The following is a 14,875-nucleotide window of genomic DNA, read 5'->3' as shown; positions in this document are numbered from 1 at the left end:
ACTACCATGTGCCTATCACTAAAATACAGCAATAAAACAATAAAACAATTAACTGGCCGTAGTAAAACAACAAATGTAGCATTCAGAGGCTGACACATAGGCTTAGCGATTGTGACATGAATCCAGCGACCCAGTGTGGCCGACGTAACCTGGTGACCCAGGGTAGACAGCTGGAAGGACACGAAGAGAGATTCCGTCCTCCGAAGAGAGGAGGTCCTCTTGAGGTATATTCAGAGTGTCCTTCGGACGTCCAGGGTGTGCCATGTATGTTCCAACCGGTGGGAAGGGTTGTGGCAGAAATTGGGAGGACAAATTCCTGGGTCCAGTGGAACACCATGTTGATCATAGGCATGAATGTAGCGTCCAAGTGCAAGACCACCCTGTCAGCATGGAACATGCAAAGGTTGTTCCTGGTCGAAAGGGCCACCAGCTTGGAAATTCGGTGGGCTGCAGTTATGGAGACCAGGAACACGACCTTATAGGAGAGGAACTGTAACCCCACCTCTTGCAGGGGCTCGAAGGAACTCCGAGTAAGGGCGTTAAGCACCTTAGTGAGATCCCAGGTGGGAAAACGATATACCATGGGAGGGGAGAGGTTAGTGGCCCCCTTGAAGAATTTTCTAATGAGGGGACGTCTGGAGAGGGAATCCGAGGACCCACATGATAATATAGAAGAAAGGATGGCTATCTGTCTCCGAAGAGTAGCTGCTGCCAATTCTTTTTCAAGGCTGTCTTGCAGGAACTCCCAAGCCCAATGGCATAGATGCTTCCGTGGGATCCTGTTGCTGCCTAGAGTACCAGGCACAGGAGGCCCGCAAAGTGGTATTGTTAACACAGCAGGTGGAATCCCGGTGCGAGGCCTGTATGGTGGTGATGACTCTAGTAGACAGGTTACTCCTTTTCAGCAGGTGCCGCTCAGGCGCCAGGCAGTCAGTTGGAGCCACTGAGCATCCGGGTGGACCAATTCCCCCTGCCTGAGGGAAATCCTATCCAGAGAGAGCTGCCATGGATGAGCCACTAATAGGGCCACCAGGGCCGTCTGGGCCAATGGGGTGCCAGCAGGAGGAGCTCCGCCCAACCTGCTAAAAGTTTCCAAACGATCTTGGATATCAGGGGCAGAGGGGAAAAGGCGTAGAGGAGGCCCGGTGGCCAAGGCCTGCGTAGGGCATCGACCCCTTCTACCCCTGGGGTCGGATACCTGGCAAAGAACCTCTCTGTCTGTCAATTGGTCTGGGTGGCAAACAGGTTGACCGTCAGGGGGCTGAAGCGGTCAGACAGTTCCTGGAAGAGATCTGGATGCAGGTACCACTCTGTGTGGTCGATCGGGGCTCGGCTGAGCCAGTCCGCCTGCATGTTTGCCACCCCTGAAATGTTGCGGCCCTTATGGATTGCAGATGGGTCTCCGCCCAGTGGCCCAGAAGCTCGGATTCCTCCATGAGGTGCCATGAGGTGTCCCTCCGAGACAGTTCACGTGAGCCTTGTAAGCCACGTCAGTGAGGACCAGAATGTCCTGATCCTTGACAAAGTCCTGAAACACCCGGAGAGCCAGATGGATTGCCCAGAGCTCCAAGCAATTGATGCTGCGGCTCAGGTCCACCTGAGTCCACTGGCCTTGGACCACTTGGCAGCCAAGGTGGGCTCCCCACCTATATAGGCTGGCATCTGTGGTTAGAATGAAGTGACCAGGCTCCCAGAATTTCCTGCCCCGGGTGAGAGTCGGAGAGAATGGAGGACCTCTGGAGGGACCATGACCCTGTGGTTTGAGGTGCTCTGGACCCTGCGTTGATATGAGAAAAGGAACCACTGCAGAGCCCTGCAGTGGAAGTGTGCCCAGGGCATGATGCCTATGCAGGAGACCATTTTCCCAGGAGTTGAGAGAGCAGGGACAGTGTGGCCGAACCCTGGGACCTGACCTGCTGCACCAAGGCCCTGAAGCTGAAAAGGCGCTCCTGAGAGAGGTAGTGTTGTGTCTGCGCCCCCCAAGCCAGGCCTGCTGCCAGAAAATGACTTGGACAGTGAGGGGGAAGGGCCGTCAGGACTTACTTCGGGAGCACCGGCTTGCCTGGCTCAGTTCCGGGAGCCAGAAACAGGCCAGGTGGAAGAGATAACGAGGCATCCATCCCCTGACTCTTCCCCCCCCCCAGGCCATGCCTGCAGACCCAGCTGACGGCAATCAGGCTTGGTTTCGTAGGCAGGAGAGGAGGGAACAACAGAAGCAAGGATGGGGCAGGCCTAGGAAGTGCTGTGTCATGGAGCCACACCCCACAGGATATAAAAGGCAGCCAGAGCTGCTGTGTCTCTTCGTAACAGGCAAATCCACTGATTAAGAGCTGAAGTTTGTTTCTAGATGACTTACCAGCATTGTGGAAGATAACGGAGGCTCTTGGCAGATGCTGGCTATTCTGCTGCCAGAGCTGATAGTGACGGCTAATTAAGCCATCATTCGGACGGAGGCGAGGGAGGACAGAACAGGTACACCCTGCCCCTGACCGTATCTATAATGGCCCCTAGATGTTGTATGTGAGACGTGGGTGTGAGATGACTCTTGCAGATGTTGATTGAGAAGCTGTGGTCTCCCAGAACCTGAAGGGTCGTGTTCAGGTCCCACCGTGCCAGATATGCGGAGGTGGATTGGATAAGAAGATCATCAAAGTAAAATTGAATTCTTACTGGAAGTTCCCTGAGGTGACCGACAATGGCCACCATCAGTTTGGTAAATACCCTGGGGGCGGAAGAGAGACCAAACAGCAGGGCACAATATTGATAATGTTATTGTGTGACAAAATCTAACATACCTCCTGTGGGCTGCACAAATGGCAACATGGAGGTATGCTTCCGTCTGGTCCACTGATGTAAGGAAGTTACCCTCTCATATGCTCTCCAAGATGGTCTGGAGAGATTGCATTTTGAACCGCAGGTACTTGATATGGCGGTTCAAGGATTTGAGGTTGAGAATTGCTCTCGAACCTCCCGAGGACTTCTGAACTCTAGGAGCGAGTAAAATCTCCGCCCGTGTTCTTCCCATGGAACTGGTCGTTTGGCCTGGATATCAAGAAGGTGCTTTATGGATGATTCCAGGAGGAGATGCCTTGCCCTGTCGGTTGATAGAGGGCAGCGAATAAAGAAGTCTGGGAAGTATGCAGGCTGGTGTGCTTTGACCAGTGATTGCTCGGCCCTCTTATCCTTGGGGCAAAGCACCACTTCCAGGGGTCCTGTTAAAACAGGGAGCCCAAAGAGCGACTATAGGAGAGTCCACATGGGGAACCTGCAGTAATTTGTTAAAATCAGCACCCAAATTATAAAGACATCTGTCTTAAGGAGTTTGGGTTAGGAACTGATATGAGAGAAGCCCATTGGTGCTGCACGACATCTGTGAACAGCTTGGAGGCTAGAACTTTCTCCGCCTCAATGGCTGGTTCCGAAAATAGAGGGACCGCTGGTCAGCCCCTCCACCAGAAATTCAGGAACGGGGCGGGCAGGGTCCAGGCGAGTGGTGGTTATGGCCTTGTGTAGTAAAGACCTGAATAGCTAGATCTGGAAAAGGCCTACAAATGAGGGCAGGTCTGGCAGGAGGTCCTTATCAAAGCCGCTACAAGCCTCCCTGAAAGGGAATGGTCTTACCAGCTTGAAGATGGCAGGTTGTGCCGCTCCTGGCTTCCAGACACTGTGGAGGCTTGCTCGTGAGTGTCTCCTGCGGTGTGGGGTTGGAAGCCTCCGAATACCCCTGAATTGGGCTGGCGATTGGGCGAGCCCAAGAGCACCACTCCCACGCTCTGCAACAGCAGACGCTTTGCCATGAGGCGGCCTTCAGCGGGGTCCAGCTAGCCGTGCCATTCACGCTGGGAGCCGAGAGGGACAGACCCGGATCCTGGTGCCCTCCGTGATGCTCACCCTTACAGGGATCTTCAGTGGAATTGGGACTGATCAGCCGCCACGCTGGGAAAGGGAAAGGCTCAACTGGCCTAGCTGCGAGGTCCCTGGGATGGAATGCTGCCTGGCAGCCTTCAACGGTATGGGGCAAAGCGCTCTTCACGCTGGAATAATATGAGGCTCAACCAATGACATGGGAGCCTGCAAGAAAAAAATATCTGACAGAAATAAAAATTCCTGTGGAAGGCAGTTGGCATGTTGTTAGTTGCGATGTCTTGTACGACCCATCATCACCTCATAGACAATGTTCCTTCAGGCCTTCCTGTCATCTACCATCCTCTAGAGTCCATTTAAGCTCACACCTACTGCTTCAGTGACTCCATCCAGCCACCACATTCTCTGTCATCCCATTCTTCTTTTCCCCTCAATCTTTCCCAGCATTAGGCTCTCTCCAGTGAGTCCTTCCTTCTCATTAGGTGGCCAAAGTATTTGAGTTTCAACTTCAGGATCTGGCCTTCTAAAGAGCAGTCAGGATTGATCCCCTCTAGGACTGACTTGTTTGTTCGTCTTGCAGTCCAAGGGGCTCGCAGGAGTCTTCTCCAGCACCAGAGTTCAAAGGCCTCAATTCTTTGGTGCTCAGCCTTTCTTATGGTCCAACCTTCACAGCCATACATCGCAACTGGAAAAACCATAGTGTTCTGTCCTCCCTCGCCTCCGTCCGAGTGATGGCTTAATTAGCCGGCACTATCAGCTCTGGCAGCAGAATAGCCAGCGTCTGCCAAGAGCCTCCGCTATCTTCCACGACGCTGGTGAGTCACCTAGAAACAAACTTCAGCTCTTAATCAGCGGATTTGCCTGTTACAAAGAGACACGGCAGCTCTTGCTGCCTTTTATATCCTATGGGTGTGGCTCCATGACTCAGCACTTCCTGGGCCTGCCCCACCCTTGCTTATGTTGTTCCCTCCTTTCCTGCCTACGAAACCTAGGGTTCAACCCAGCCTGATTGCCGTCAGCTGGGTCTGCAGGTGTGGCCTGGGGGCGGGGAAAGAGTCAGGGGACGGAGGCCTCGTTATCTCCCCCCCTGGCCTGTTTCTGACTCCTGGAGCTGAGCCAGGAAAGCCGGTGCTCCCGAGGTAAGTCCTGACGGCCCTTCCCCCTCACTGTCCAAGTCACTTTCTGGCAGCAGGCCCGGCTCCAAGTCACTTTCTGGCAGGAGGGCTGGCTCGGGGGGCGTAGACACAACACATAGCCTTGACTATACGCACTTTTGTTGGCAGGGTAGTGTCTCTGCTTTTTAGTACACTGTCTAGATTTGCCATAGCTTTCCTCCCCAGGAGCAAGCGTCTTTTAATTTCTTGGCTGCAGTCCCCATCTGCGGTGATCTTGGAGCCCAGGAAAATAAAATCTGTCACTACCTCCATTTCTTCCCCATCTATCTGCCAGGAATTGAGAGGGCCGGATGCCATGATCTTAGTTTTCTTAATGTTGAGTTTCAAGCCAACTTTTGCACTCTCCTCCTTCACCCACATCAAAAGGCTTTTTAGTTCCTCTTCGCTTTCTGCCATTAGAGTGGTATCATCTGCATATCTGAGGTTGTTGATATTTCTCCTGGCAATCTTAATTCCAATTTTTGATTCATCCAGCCCCGCCTTTCTCATGATGTGTTCTGCGTATAAGTTAAATAGGCAGGGCGATAGTATACAGCCTTGCCGGACTCCTTTCCCAATTTTGAACCAATCAGTGGTTCCGTGTCCAGTTCTCACTGTTGCTTCTTGACCCGCATACAGGTTTCGCAACAGATGGTCACCCATCTCTTTAAGAACTAGCCACATTTTGTTGTGATCCACACAATCAAAGGCTTTAGCATAGTCAATGAAGCAGAAGTAGGTGTTGTGTCTTGCCCGCTCTCACCGCAGCCGGGGTCTGCTTATCTGCTTCCGAACGCTGAAGAATGTCCTCCCGGTCCCAGCCCTGGCTCCATGCCCAAGCAGGCTGCAGAGGAGGGAGCACCCCCCGGCCCCAGCCCTAGCTCCTTGCCCAGGCAAACGGAGCAGCTAGACCCCTCCCCCTCCTCCACAGCATGTGAGCCTGAGGAAAGTTTATTTCCAACAGCTGCTGATTGGAGTGACCCTCGCATCAGAAAACTGGATAGGCGGAGGCAACAGAAGGAAGGGAGGGGCAGGCCTTAATGAGTGCTGAGTCATGGAGCCACACCCCATGGCCTATATAAAGGATCTGCTTTCTGGCAGTCTCTGAGTCAGGCAAAGTCGAACTTATCTTGCTGAAGTCACTTTCTGGTCTCCTGCCTGCTCTGAGGACTTTGCTAGGACTTTGGGCAGAGCTGCAGAGGCAAGCCTGATTCGGATTTCCCTGACCCGGCCGTCAGCGGAGGAGTGGGACATGACAGTAGATGTTTTTCTGGAACTCCCTAGTTTTCTCCATGATCCAGTGTATGTTGGCAATTTGATCTCTTGGTCCTCTGCCTCTTCGAAAACCTGCATGTACTTCTGGTAGTTCTCGATCCACATACTGCTGGAGCCTATCTTGTAGAATTTTAAGCATAACCTTACTAGCATGTGAAATGAGTGCAATGGTGTGATAGTTTGAACATTCTTCGGCATTGCTTTTCTTTGGAATTGGAATGTAAACTGACCTTTTCCAATCCTGTGGCCACTGCTGAGTTTTCCAAATTTGCTGACAAATTGAGTGTAGCACTTTTACTGTATTGTCTTTTAAGATTTTGAATAGCTCAGCTGGAATATTGTCTCTTCCACTAACTTTGTGGTTGCTCAGATTTACTAAGGCCTATTTGACTTCACATTCTAGGATGTCTGGCTCAAGATCAGTGACCACCCCATCATGATTATCAGGGATGTTAAGCTCGTTCTTGTATAGTTCTTCTGTGTAATTTTGCCACCTCTTCTTAATCTCTTCTGCCTCTGTTAGGTCCCTGCCACTTTGGTCCTTTATTATGCCCATCTTTGCATGAAACGTTCCCTTCATATCTCTAATTTTCTTAAAGAGATCTGTGATTCTCCCTATTCTATTGTTTTCTTCTATTTCTTTGCATTGTTCCTTTAATAATGTATTCTTATCTCTTCTAGCTATTCTCTGGAATTCTGCATTCAGCTGGGTGTATCTTTCTCTTTCTCCCTTGCCTTTTGCTTCCCTTCTTTCCTCAGCTATTTGCAAAGCTTCCTCAGACAACCATTTTGCTTTCTTGCCTTTCTTTTTCTTTGGGATGGTTTTAGTTGCTACCTCTTGTACAATGTTGCAAACCTCCGTCCATAGTTCTTCAGGCACTCTGTCTATCAGATCTAATTCCTGAAATCTATTTGTCACCTCTACTGTATATTCATCAGGGATATGATTTAGGTCAACCTGAGTGGCCTGGGGCTTTTTCCTACTTTCTTCAATTGAAGCCTAAATTTTGCAAGGAGAAGCTCATGGTCTGAGCCACAGTCAGCTCCTGGTCTTGTTTTTACTGACTATATAGAGCTTCTCTATCTTTGGCTGCATAGTTAATCTGATTTCTGTGTTGACCGTCTGGTGATGTCCATGTGTAGAGTCGTCTCTTGGGTTGTTGAGAAAGAGTGTTTGCTATGACCATCATATTATCTTGACAGAATTCTATCAGCCTGTGCCCTGCTTCATTTTGTACTCCAAAGGTCAAACTTGCCTGTTATTCCGGTTATCTTTTGGCTTCCTACTTTAGCATTCCAATCGCCCATGATGATAAGGACATCATTTTTTGGTGTCAATTCTATAAATTGCTGTAGGGCTTCATAGAACCAATCAATTTCATTCTCTTCAGCACCAGTGGTTGGGGCATAGACTTGGACTACTGTGATATTGAATCGTTTGCCTTAGATTCAAACTGAGATCATTCTGTCATTTTGGGGGTTGCATCCCAGTATTGCTTTTCCTACTCTTTTATTGATTATGAAGGCTACTCCATTTCTTCTGAGGGATTCTTGCCCGCAGTAGTATACTTGATGGTCATCTGAATTAAATTCACCCATTCCTGTCCATTTTAGTTCGCTGATTCCTAAGATGTCGATGTTCAGTCTTGTCATCTCGTTTGACCACGTCCAGCTTGCCTTGATTCATGGATCTTACATTCCAGGTTCCTATGGAGGAAAAATCTTTACAGCATCGGACTTTCCTTTCACCACCAGATACATCCACAGCTGAGTGTCCTTTCAGCTTTGGCCCAGTTGCTTCATTCTTTCTGGCGCTACTAGTACTAGTCCTCCGCTCTTCCCCAGTAGCATATTGGACACTTTCTGACCTGAGGGGCTCATCTTCCGGTGTCATACTTTTTTCCTTTTTGTACTGTCCATGGGGTTTTCATGGCAAAGATAATGGAGTGGGTTGCCATTTCCTTCTCCAGTGGATCACGTTTTGTCAGAACTCACTGCTATGACCTGTCCATCTTGAGTGTCCCTGTACGACATAGTTCATAGTTCATAGTTCATTGAGTTATGCAAGCCCCTTCGCCACAACAAGGCAGTAAAATCCATGAAGGGGGCAGTTGGCATAGGACAGCTCAAAGGCACGTCTGTCCTATCAGACTGAGTCTGAAAGCTGGGAGGCAACAGCAAGAGGAGGAGCCTTTCAACTTACAGACTCAGTCCAATTGGATCAGAGGGAGTTAACCCATGCCTGACTGCGGGTCCCTACTTTCTGGAGAAAGATTTGAGTTTCATTAGTAGTTTTTTATGGATGTTCTCATGCTGTGTTTACTTTGATAGCTGCACTCTTGCTGGAATTTGAAATGAATGAGACTAATATAGGCAACCTGAATAACTGTAAGGCTTGCCTCTCTGTGTTGTAATGGTATGTGAACATATCAGTATTTTTTTCTAGAGTTACAATTATGAAAGACAAAGACACACGAAGAAGTAAAGGAGTTGCATTTATTTTGTTCTTGGATAAAGAGTCAGCACAAAACTGTTCTCGGGCACTTAATAATAAACAAGTAAGTGACAAGGGTATATTATTAAGTAACTTTTGAGATATTCTGAAAGCTAAAATTGCGTTTGTTTGTTTTTTAGCTATTTGGAAGAGTAATAAAAGCAAGTATTGCTATTGATAATGGAAGAGCTGCAGAATTCATCCGAAGGAGAAATTACTATGACAAGTCAAAATGCTATGAATGTGGAGTAAGTTAATACTGATGTCCAAACAAGATCTTTGTTTTTGTCATAGTTACTAATGCTATCCACTGAAACTATATATACTTGGGTTATCAGTTGTTAATGTCAGTTCATATAACTTTTTAAACTACATACAATGCTACATTTGCTAAGAGTAATTTTAAATGAATACAAATCTACTATTTTCAAGGTAAATTTATAAAGAAGTAAAAAGTAATCTCCAAGATCACCTTGTTCAATAGTGTTTCCTTTCTCTTAAGGAAATAGGACATTTAAGTTATGCATGTCCGAAAAACATGCTAGGAGAGCGTGAACCTCCCAAAAAGAAAGACAAAAAGAAAAGGAAGAAAGTAATTGAACCAGAAGAAGAAATGTGAGTAAAATATGTACAACACATATTTCTATTCTCGTTTACTGATTTAAGTGTCTGCTCTATACAATTCAATATATGTGGGTTTTTCTGTTTCCTTTGTGCTGTTCAGAGAAATAGAAGAAAGTGAAGATGAAGGTGAAGATCCTGCTCTTGATAGTCTCAGTCAAGCTATAGCTTTCCAGGTACTAAAATAAACATTTAGTGCATTATTCTCTTCTTTTTAAAGCAATTTAAGGGCCTCAGAACTTTCGGTTAATGATTGTTCTAATTTCTTCTTTTCATATATTAAATGCTAAGATTCTCATAAGAGGTTTTACTCATTCAGCTGAATGTGTCTCTGCATATACAATATATCATGATTCATAACATACTTCGTTTCTAAGAAAATGGATACACTTTTATAAATACGGCCTCTCAGGACACCAATTGGTATACATTGTTATTTGCTTCTATTTACATCTGAATTAAGCATATTGAGTTTTCCCCTTTGGTTTTAAACAATGGCAATTAAATTAAAAAAAGCTCATTTTAATTAGGGTTTTGGAACATGGTTCCACATAGTGTTTTGAGAAATGCTGATAGTCCTCAAGTTATGAATGGAATGGAGCCTGCCCATTCCATTCATAACCCGAGGATTTTTGGGAGTGATCTCCTACCTTAAATGGGATCACTCCCTCCTTCCGCCCATGCATTCGCTAATTGAATGTGAGGCTCATTAAGTGCACACAAGGTATTTCAGGATAGGGAAGGCCAGGGGGGTGGGCCTTAGGCAGGCCACCTGCCTAAGACCTCCTTGACCCACTGAAATATCTCATGCTCCCCACAATTGCTTCCCTCCCCCACCATAAGTGCAGGTCACTTATGTTGTGAAAATCTAGCAAGCAGTCTCCTCTCCACCCTCTCAGCCGCGTGCGCCCCTCCGCAGTTCCGTTTAGGCCTCTACAGGTCTCACCCGGCAGGTTGCAGGTCGAAATGGAGCTTTCAAGAGATGGATTCAGCCCTCCAACACTCTGTTCAGACCTCCGCTGGCCTCCCCCAGGCCCACTGCAGACCAAAATGGAGCTTCCGAGGGGCGGAATTATTATGAATTATGGCAGAATGTTTATTTCTTACTTTTTGAGTATCTTACTTAATATGTAAGATGATTTAATTATCAAGTAATAAGAATCATGCTTTCATATATAGACTAGATTCATATATCACAGGGATATGTAAGTGTACTATGCATGAACAGTATATATGAACATATATATGAACATATCCTGTGCACAGTCCATGTGTGTGATTAAGGAATGAGCATGTGATTAAGGAATGAGCACATATGAGCATATATCACAAAGATACATGTACATACACCACAAGTAACTATATTGATAGTTCATTGTTTACGATATTATTTTCTGCTTGGTTTTTTCATCTGGTATTAATCCCTGCTTATGAGCACGGTGGCTTGCATGGTTAGGACACTGGTTTGACAAATAGCAAGTTCATGTTCGAGACTTGAATGCTCCCATGGGACAAGGTGATCTCCTGCCCTTTGCTCTAGCTCCTGCTGGGGACATGAAAGGATCCCCCAACTGGGTATCCCCTGAACAACGTCACCAGCTAATCCTTTCAACCTGGAAGCGCCTTGATGCCTCCAACACCAGTTCAGTGAGAATCTCTGCTTATCTGGCTGTTGGCTGCAGGAAAGAATGTGTTGTGATATTTCTTTATACTTGGCCTTTTTATTGTATCTTTTGAATAGGATGTAAATGTTTCTATTGATGGCTGATATGTCAAGAGTGCCAAACTTCCAGGAATTCCCTAGCTTTTTGGAAATTAGCTCGGTCTAATATGCTCAGTTTCCCAGCTGAGTCTATCCGTGTGTTGTGAGATTAAGGAATTTTGAGTGTGTCTTCTGATTAGGTTGACCTAATGTTTTGCCTTTCCTGTCTGTCCTATACTGTGACTGTTATAGTCCTTACAGTGTATGTTTTAGGTAAGTCCTATTCTTTGTTCTTGGGTTACTGGGTCATTTAGTTTATTTATGATGTTTTGGGAGGGGTTTTGTTTTGTAGGTTATGGTAATGCTGTATCTATCTATCTATCCATCCATCCATCCATCCATCCATCCATCCATCCATCCATCCATCCATCCATCCATAAAAGCGAAATACCACTCATGCATTATCACAGAATCTCCAGAACAGTAAAGCCTACAAACTTGAAATTTGCCATATGGCTTATAGGTGCTCACTAAGAAATGATTTTTCGAAATGACCACCAGAGCATTAGTATTTTCTATATTATTATTAACACACACTGATGCTAAGGAGTTCTACTCCCCATCCCCACCTGAAAAAAAATCTGTTCCAAATGCAAAACACAAGCAGAGGAATGGAGTTTCAGTTTTACTTTCACAGCAGCAAGCAGCTTTACTACAGAATAGTTGAGCTATGCCACTTCCTGTCTCCTTCTTCTACAGAACAGTTGAGCTACACCACTTCCTGTCTCCTTCTTGCTCACACAGCAAATACTGTTTCAGCCCTCTGATGCTAAGGAGTTCTATTCCCACTCCCCACCTGAAAAGAAATCTGTTCCACGCTCTGATGCTAAGAAGTTCTACTCTCCCTCCCTACCTGAAAAGAAATCTGTTCAAAATGCAAAACACAAGCAGAGGAGAAGAGTTTCACTTTCACAGCACCAAGCAAAGGATAGGATGGGGAGGCTTCTGTGGGGCAAGCCTGAGGGAGAGAAGGGGGATAGGATAGGATAGGATAGGATAGGATAGGATAGGATAGGATAGGATAGGATAGGATAGGATAGCATTCTGTGGGGCAAGGCTGAGGGAGAGAAGGGGGGAGAGAGGCTGATCATAACTACTCATTAATTTTCAAGCTATGTCGATTTATCAAGCCCAATCACATGGTTACGTAGCGGAGCACAGGTATTCAGCTAGTGTTTATAATAATCTATTGTTTTTTTCTGAGATATTTTAATGTGTGGCAATATTATCCTTTTCATAGCTTGCGTTGATAGTGCTATAGTGTGTTGAGGGGTCAGGCTTTTTTCTTTTTAATAAAGTTGAATGGGTATCCATTTTGTTGGAAGATGAATAGGCAGTCTTTTTCTTTTTAGTGTTGTGGGTTGCTGGAGTGCATTTGTCTTTTTTTGAATAATGTTTTTACATAGTTCCTGTTGTGAGGTTTGGTTCCCTCCTACTTGCCTGCTCCCTTCTACTTGTCCATGGCCACAACAGCTTCCCAGGGGACACACACTTTTCACCAGAAGCTTTGTCTGCTTGCAAATGGGGCGCTTTGAAACAGAGCAATTAGCTAATTGCTCTGTTTCAAAGCACCCCATTTGCAAGAAGACAAAGCTTCCAGTATCCCTCTGGGCAAACTGTGTGGTGGAGCCAGAGGCAAGGGGGGGCGGGCGGGAGGCAGGCAAATGTAATATTCTATTATAGAAAAATTGCATGATGACTTGAGGAAAGAAAGCACCATTGTTTTGTCTTTCCTTTAATAATTAATTTGTAATTAAACCCATAGTTCAAAATAATAGAAATTACAGGGATGAAGCAAACAACTGAGCCTATTTTGGAGAGTGTGTGTTAAAGAATTTAATATAATTTTTTTTATTGAAAAAGTTTTACAAAAAATTTTTTTTCAGCAATTATCCCCCCCACCTCCCTCTGCCCTCTCCCTTCCCCCATCCCCTCGACCCTTCCCCCCACCCCCACCCCCGAGATTTCCCAGAGCAAAATACAGGGTATTACGTCTAACAATCATAAGCTAAAATACAACAATAAACCATCACCCATAACTTCTCCTTTCCCCTTTGCAATCTTAACTCCCCTTTCCCATTTAAACAAATACACTAATACAGTACAATTCCTACAATCACTCATAAGCTATTTGATACTTTTTAGTCTGATATTTGTTTTGAATATAATCAATCCAACTTCTCCATTCTAATATATATCTTTCTTGTGAATAGTCTTTCAAATACTCTGAAATTTTTGCCATTTCTGCTATGTTCGATACTTTAAGTGTCCATTCTTCAATTGTAGGCAAATCTTTCTTCCAATATTGCGCAACCAATAATCTCGCTGCTGATATTAAATTTAAAATTTTAGTCTCTATTACTGTACAGTCCGTAATTATACCCAATAAAAATAACTGTGGTGTAAACTTTATCTTCTTTTTCAAGATATTCTGCATAATCTACCAAATTTTTATCCAAAATGCTTTAATTTTTTTACAAGTCCACCATATATGATAATAAGTAGCTTCATCACAATCACATCTCCAACATTTAGCTTGGATATTCGGATACATACATGCCAGTTTTTTAGGATCTAAATGCCATCTATAAAACATTTTATAAAAGTTTTCTCTTAAACTTTGTGCTTGTGTAAATTTGACATTTCTAACCCAATTTTTTCCCCCACATTTCCATCATTATAGGTTGCTGGATATTTTGTGCCCATTTTATCATACAATCCTTAACTAGCTCCATTTCTGAATCTATTTCTCTCAGTATGTAAGAATTTAATATAATTTTGTTTCCCATTTTTGTGTTTTATGCAATTACCTTGCAGCAAGCCAAAATTGAAGAAGAACAGCAAAGTTCAACTCAAAATGTTGGTGAGCCCTCCACATCTGATTCAAGACGACCACGCATCAAAAAAAGTGCATATTTTAGTGATGAGGAAGAACTTAGTGACTGATATAAATACTATGTAAATATACTTTATGAAATAAGATTACTGTTGTTAACCATGATCTAACTCTTGTAATTAAAATATAATCTGAAAGCACCAAACATCTATAGTATTATGTTTATTTCAGTTATTTCAGTTGTTTTTTGTTATATTTTTTAAATTTTTATCATTTATATAGCATTCCATCTATAGATAACATACTGCATATCTGCAGATAACATACATGAGCAAATAAAACTAAAATATATTTTAAAAAATAAAAGAGTATGAAAAAAAATCCACATTGTAAATAGAACATGGATGTCCTACAGTTATCGTACAATTTGAAGATTCAGCTGAAATGGGAGCTATGTTAGGCCATCCTCAACATAAGGAGGATAAGAGCCAATTGTTTCTTTGGTGATAATATATTCCACAATTTGGAATCTAGAGAGGTTTGCTCAGATAAGTAAGTAGTCGATTTTATTTTTTTTCTTCTTTTATAAAGGAGCCTCTTGCCATTAGCCAAATTCCTAAATATTTTATCGTCTTAGTTATTTGAATTTGTGTATTAATTTTCAATTCCCTTTACTGTTTCTTTGTAGTTAATAACTACAAAGAACTTTGATAATTAATAACTTTGTAGTTATTAATTTTGATTTATTTTTATTAATCTTAAATCCTGTGACTTCTCCAAATGCTTCTAATTTTTTAATTAATTTTGGTCCTGATTCTAGTAGGTCTTCTGTTATGAATACCAAGTCATCAGCAAAGGCTTGAACCTTG

General features: G+C 44.4%; 1 protein-coding gene across 5 annotated transcripts in view; it reads left to right on the top strand.

The window, feature by feature from the left end:
• ZCRB1 (zinc finger CCHC-type and RNA binding motif containing 1) overlaps positions 1–14,211 on the top strand; it is a 95,518-nt gene extending 81,307 nt beyond the window's left edge. For all 5 annotated transcript variants that reach the window (XM_058190147.1, XM_058190148.1, XM_058190146.1 and 2 more), the window contains 5 exons: positions 8,740–8,851; positions 8,928–9,035; positions 9,290–9,402; positions 9,512–9,584; positions 13,988–14,211. In XM_058190147.1, the coding sequence (XP_058046130.1) occupies positions 8,740–8,851; positions 8,928–9,035; positions 9,290–9,402; positions 9,512–9,584; positions 13,988–14,116 (535 nt within the window). In that variant the 3' untranslated portion in view covers positions 14,117–14,211. The remainder of the gene's footprint in view (positions 1–8,739; positions 8,852–8,927; positions 9,036–9,289; positions 9,403–9,511; positions 9,585–13,987) is intronic.
• Positions 14,212–14,875: the final 664 nt, after the last annotated feature.

Source organism: Ahaetulla prasina, chromosome 7 (assembly GCF_028640845.1).
Source record: "Ahaetulla prasina isolate Xishuangbanna chromosome 7, ASM2864084v1, whole genome shotgun sequence".
Classification (NCBI taxonomy): domain Eukaryota; kingdom Metazoa; phylum Chordata; class Lepidosauria; order Squamata; family Colubridae; genus Ahaetulla; species Ahaetulla prasina.
The sequence above is the reverse complement of the archived record's forward strand: the minus strand, read 5'-3'. Positions and strand labels throughout refer to the sequence as shown.